The sequence below is a fragment of the Orycteropus afer genome, unplaced genomic scaffold (genome assembly GCF_000298275.1).
Source record: "Orycteropus afer afer isolate SDZICR_OR568_19922 unplaced genomic scaffold, OryAfe1.0 scaffold00632, whole genome shotgun sequence".
Classification (NCBI taxonomy): domain Eukaryota; kingdom Metazoa; phylum Chordata; class Mammalia; order Tubulidentata; family Orycteropodidae; genus Orycteropus; species Orycteropus afer.
Window position 1 is genome coordinate 372,830 of NW_006922219.1, and position 6,272 is coordinate 379,101.

At 34.0% G+C, this 6,272-nt stretch overlaps 1 protein-coding gene across 1 annotated transcript; it reads left to right on the forward strand.

The window, feature by feature from the left end:
* The first annotated feature begins 2,761 nt into the window (after positions 1–2,761).
* On the forward strand, positions 2,762–3,739 carry LOC103210632 (olfactory receptor 2W1-like). The gene has a single exon (XM_007956545.1). It carries the CDS (start codon positions 2,762–2,764, stop codon positions 3,737–3,739), a length of 978 nt encoding a protein of 325 aa, XP_007954736.1.
* The last annotated feature ends 2,533 nt before the right edge of the window (positions 3,740–6,272 follow it).

The following is a 6,272-nucleotide window of genomic DNA, read 5'->3' on the forward strand; positions in this document are numbered from 1 at the left end:
AATATTGAGGAAATATACTTGAAATGGCATAACAATATCATAACTTTTTGTACTTTATCTACACAAACACACCCCTTTGATATTTATTATTTTTCAATAAAATATGTACTCTTAGCAATTTTTTTAATAGAACCTTTCTGAATAGTATTTTTGCTTCAGGTCATAAGAAGTTATCTCTTTATTCCCTGTGATTAAAAAAAAAAAAAAAAAAAAAAAACCTCTCACTGCCATTGGGTCAGATCTATAGCAATCCATGCTTGGGTTTCCAAGGCAGTATCACTACGGAAGTAGATTGTCCAATTTTCCTTCCCAGGAGTGGCTGGTGGGTTTGAACCATCAGCCTTCTGGTTAGCAGTCAAATGCCTTAGGCACTACATCACCAGAGCTCCCATACTGTGTGATAGGAAACTAAAAGCAGATTGGTGACAATCTTAAATTATTAAAAGTTTCATCAGATCTGGTATGTACATGCATGACTAGAGGAGCTGTATCAGTATTGTACACTAAAGAAGACAAAGATTCTTAGTCTTTCAAATCGATACTAATATTTTAAATTATTTTTTATCAAATTGAATAAATTGGTTATTTATTACTTCATCGATAAAACCAGTCACTTTCATTCATCCATCTCCTTCTGCCACTCCTTCAGGTAACTTCACCAGATGTCAATCTAAGTTTTAATGTAAAAAGTTAGCTGATAACTTGATGTGATTTTAATCAATATTCATGTTGTTGTTGTTGTTATGTGCTGTCGAGTCGGCCCCGACTCATAGCGATCCCTCCTTGGGTTTCCGAGGCAGTATCACTATGGAAGTAGGATTGCCCAATCTTCCTTCCGAGGAGTGGCTGATGGGTTTGAACCACCAGCCTTCTGGTTAGCAGTCAAGTGCTTTAGCCACTATGCTACCAGAGCTCCTATCCTAAAGTAACTCTAAAATATATATAATTTTGAAACTAAATGTATATTTAAGTCACACTATCAATATTCATAGTGTGACTTAAATATACATTTAGTTTCAAAATTATATATATTTTAGAGTTTACTTTAGGTGTCAGTATTGGACTAAAGAACACTAGTCTTCCTGTATACTTTTAAAGCTTACAAACTAATGTAAGGAATGGTTTAAACAAACATTTAACTACAGGGTACATGATTATAAGTTTTTGATAGAATAATTTTTGTAACTAATCATCATTGAAACATACTATGTTACAAGCATGTTCTGACATTTTAAAAATATTATTCATTTAATCTTTCCTTAAATACATGTTAAAAATATTATTCATTTAATCTTTCCTGAAATACTATATATTTTTATTGTCCCAGTTTTAGAGACTCCTGATCCCAGAAAGGCTAGGTAACTTGCTGGTATCATAGCTAACTAGGCAGAGATGAGTCATGAACATAAGTTCTCTGACTATGCTCTTAAGCTCCATGTTATACTGGCTATCTGTAGGAGTTCCTTAAGTGTGATATAAGATATAAAGTAAAAAGAAAATTGTGGATTCGAAGAATTCTTCTTTAAGCAAGAAATATTTCACTGATGGCCTAAGCTTGAGTAAGAATCACCCAAAGAAGAAAGAGTTCTGAGGATTTTGATGGGAATGAGATTGACCTGTGAAAAAAAAAAACAGACTAATAATGAATATGGGTACAATGATTTGTGAGATGACAATAAAGCTTAGGTAGGAACCAAATCATACAGGTCCATCTCAACCAACTAAAATAATTTGAATAATTCATAAGTACAATGGAAGGTTCTGACAACTTTAAGCATGCAGATGGTGTAATTTTATTAAATCTTGTAATCATATAGAGAGTTAAGACTAGATATGAGAATAAAAGACTATAACCAGAATCTAGAACAGAGATGGAAGTGTTTGCATTAGGTTAGTGGTGGTAGAAATTCTACAAAGTGAGAGAAAGTTTACATTCAAATTTACCAATTTTGGTGATAAGTTGGGTATTGAGGTTGGGGGAGATGAAGGTGTCAAGGGAAAATGCTAGATGTTTTACAAAACAAGTGGAAGATCAAAGATGCTATCCACCAAGATATAGAAAAAGAGACACACTTTTCCTCATTCAGACACTAGCCAATAGATTTATAAATGAATTCTCTGACCAAGCGAAAGAATATCATCATTATTTTAACCTACTAGCTTCAGAGAGGGAGCTCTGGTAGCATAGTGGCTACAGCACTTGACTGCTAACTAGAAGGCTGGTGGTTCAAATCCACCAGCCACTCCTCGGAAGGAAGATGGGGCAATCTACTTCCATAGTGATACTGCCTCGGAAACCCAAGGAGGGGTCGCTATGAGTCAGGTCTGACTTGACGGCAAACAACAACAACAACAATAGCTTCAGAGAGAATTATAGGGTCACCACACCGATTCCAAATTCTGAGACTTACTTTGGAGAAAATTCAGATCTTGGGTTTAAAAATGAACTTCTGAAGATAACCTAGATAAACTTTGGAATACCTAACTTCTCATCATACAAATATCAGACTACCTCACTACAATATTTTCTGTCCATTGACTTTTTAAAATTATGATGATAACTACTCTCCCTTTATTTAGTATTTCATTATGAGACAGTCTGGGTTCACATATATTTCCTTTTCTTCGCCTTCTCTTCCTCCTCCCCATCCTCTTCCCCTCCCCCTCCCTCTTCTTTTCCTCCTCCTCCTCTCCCATTTTTATTCTTCTCATCTTCATCATTCTTTCTCTTTTCATTTTAGGACTTAGACATTGAAGGACTATGGACCAAAGCAATTATAGTTCTCTGCATGGTTTTATTTTGCTTGGCTTCTCTGATCATCCCCAACTGGAGATGATTCTGTCAGGTGTTGTCACTATCTTCTACTTGATTACATTGGTGGGCAACACAGTCATCATTCTTGCAACTCTCTTGGATTCCCATCTGCACACACCAATGTATTATTTCCTCAGGAATTTGTCTTTCCTAGATCTCTGTTTCACCACCAGTATCATACCTCAGATGCTGGTTAACTTGTGGGGACCAAATCTCACCATCAGCTATGTGGGTTGTGTCATTCAGCTCTATGTCTATATGTGGCTGGGCTCCATTGAGTGCCTTCTCCTGGCTGTTATGTCCTATGATCGTTTTACAGCTATTTGTAAACCCTTGCATTATTTGGTAATCATGAACCCACATCAGTGTCTCAAGATGATTATCCTGGTCTTAGGCATTAGTTTGACCAATTCTGTGGTGTCATGTACAATCACACTGAATTTGCCTAGATGTGGAAACAACATTCTGGATAATTTCTTGTGTGAGTTGCCAGCAATGATCAAGATAGCTTGTGTAGACACCACAACAGTTGAAATGTCTATTTTTGCTTTAGCAATTGTTATTGTCCTTATACCTCTCCTCCTTATCCTTACATCATATGGTTACATTGCCCAAAGTGTGCTGAGAATGAAGTCAAAAGCAGGCCAAAGAAAAGCAATTAATACCTGTGGATCTCATCTCACTGTTGTGTGTATATTCTATGGAACTATCGTCTACATGTACCTGCTGCCAAGTAACAGTGCCTCCAAAGACCAGGGCAAGTACCTCACCCTCTTTTACACCATCATCACTCCAAGTCTTAACCCTCTCATCTACACCTTGAGGAATAAAGACATGAAGGATGCACTGAAGAAGCTCATGAGAGTTGAACATGAATCTACAGAAATGAAAAGGAACTGGAAACATAAAAGAATGTTAATGTGAATAAGGCAATGGGACATGTCTTTTGTTTGTCTTTAATTTTTAGTCAGAGAAGTAATCCCTAGATCATAGAGATCATAATAATTCTTGTCTGCAAACCTTTTTGGGTGCAAACACTATTATAATCATTCTTCTTAGTTCTTTCAAGTCTCTATTTATTGGAATATCTTCTGACAAAATAATCAATAAGAATTTTTATTTTGTTTGAAGTATAATACAAAGAGGAGATAAATATGAACTTAAAGATAATGAGTTTATTCTCAGGCACTTTGTAAACTGTTTTGGTTATCTAGTTTTGTATTTTCACTGCTAATGGTTGGATAATGTAGACCTTAATGAATGGTTTCATGCACAGAATGTTTCGTACATTAAATAATAATGTACAAATATGGTTTTGCATATCAAATAGTTTCTGTAGCCATTCAAATGTTTATGTGTATTTGGTGCAGGACAATATAATCTATATGACAGTGACTGTAATAAGTGCCATATGAACCAATTTTGCTCTTTGTTTAGTGGTACTTGATTTAAAGATTCTTTAATATTTAACAGGATTACTTTTTCTAACATAACACATCAAAGAGAGAAGCACAAATTAAAGTAATTTAAAAGCAACAGCATAATCTTAATCATTTCTCTTTTATTTGTGAAACATTTATTCCAGGACGTGTGAAATTGAATGAAAAGAAGATATAACCGGTTTAGAGCAGTAAGCTTTTCACACTGATGTATAGAATCATGAAAATTATGTGAACTTTGAGTAATGTGGTAACACTTGTATGTAGTCAAATTTCATACATTGGGAAATCTTTCTTTTTCTACTTATCATGATATAATATTTAACTTTTTATAGGAAAATGTGATGACCTCAGTATTAACATATTTTTCTATGTTATCTTTCTTTAAAAGATCTCATTTTTAATCATTGTAATCAAATCAGATAGATTTAAAAGGATACATTGCTGAAATCTAAAAGTAGCATAGTATTTTCTCCTCTATCACTTCATAATTCTTGAAATGTGAAAAAGAGGAGTCACTGGATAACTCACTGGGTAATTATTTTCTTTCCCAATTAGAACAATATAGTAATGATGCAAAATGCATTTAATATGATTTTAGATATTCTCAAGGTCCTTATCTTTCTCATGATACCTCTTTTAGAGTTGTTTTCAGAAACAGTTCACCAAATCACCAAAGAGTCCACAGAGGTAATATAACTTCTGTGTTCCTGATGTTTATAGTCTATCCATCCCACCCAATATTTTTAAATATGGAAAGTTTGTTTTTAATCTTACTGAAATTTATAACTCACAATATTAGGAGAAATAGTAGGTGATTTACTAATTTCAATAATCGTCATACATCAAAAATATAATAGTAACAGACTCTTAGGAGACATTACATTTCATACTTAAAATTGTTTTCTGGTAAATGCCTAATTTATTTTCTCTTCCACATGGGGTCTGCAAATAGAATTAGTATTTCAAATACTTAATCTCTCTTCTATGTCCCTGAAATAAATGTATACACTGACACCACTATATTAGATTACAATGAATCACTTAAATACATTGGCCTTCCTCAGTATAAACTGATTGATACTATTGGGTACTGTGAAGATTATGAAAAAAGTCAGCCTGACCTCACACTTGTGAAAAACATGTACCTTAAAAAGGTAAGTAGTAACATAGCAGGAAATAACAATGAAAATTAAATATAATTGTTCTCTATAATTAGAAGTTACTTTTCTTACCAAGGTCTCATGCTCACCCTCATGAGAATTTACCACAGACTCTCTAGCTCATTTAATGTAGATAATCTACCAGCACAGAGTTGTTATTTGTGAAGCTTCATAAACTGCGTACAGGGGAAGGAAATTGTGAAACAAATGTAATACTAGATATGACTCAAAATTACCAGATTTTGAATCCAAAATTAAAAATTCCTAAGCCTTTGTTTTCTTAAATGTAAATTGGGTAATAAAACAGTAACACACTATACATACTTGATTTGAAAATCAAAAAATATTAGCCATTTAATGAGAGTAGTATGTCAATAAAAACATGAAAGACACAGCCATTGACTCGATTCTAACTCATAATGACCCCCACTGGGTTTCCAAGGCTGTAAATCTTTATGGAAGTGGACTACCTCATCTTTCTTCCACAGAGTGGCTAGGGGCTTTGAACCACAAACCTGAGGAAGTTAAGAGAGTTGCAATATAGAATGTACTGTTCTAAACTCAGGGAGAAAATTATAAATCATAGGGTAACCTCAAAGAAAAATGATAAACCTTCACATCACAATCAAAAAGAGGACAACCACAATATTCAGCATATACTAAAACAACAGCAAAAAAGGAAATGATAACCCCATTCATAAACATAATGAGCTCAGCACATAAAATAATATGAAACAAAGAAACCAGGGACACCATGAAAAAACACATAACAAAATGACAGCAACAAATTCAAACTTATCAATAATAACCCTGAATGTTAATGGATTAAATGCACCACTCAAGAGATGGAGAGTT

Coding starts and splice junctions, on each gene's coding strand:
- LOC103210632 (XM_007956545.1), top strand. CDS start 2,762: ATGGACCAAAGCAATTATAGTTCTCTGCATGGTTTTATTTTGCTTGGC.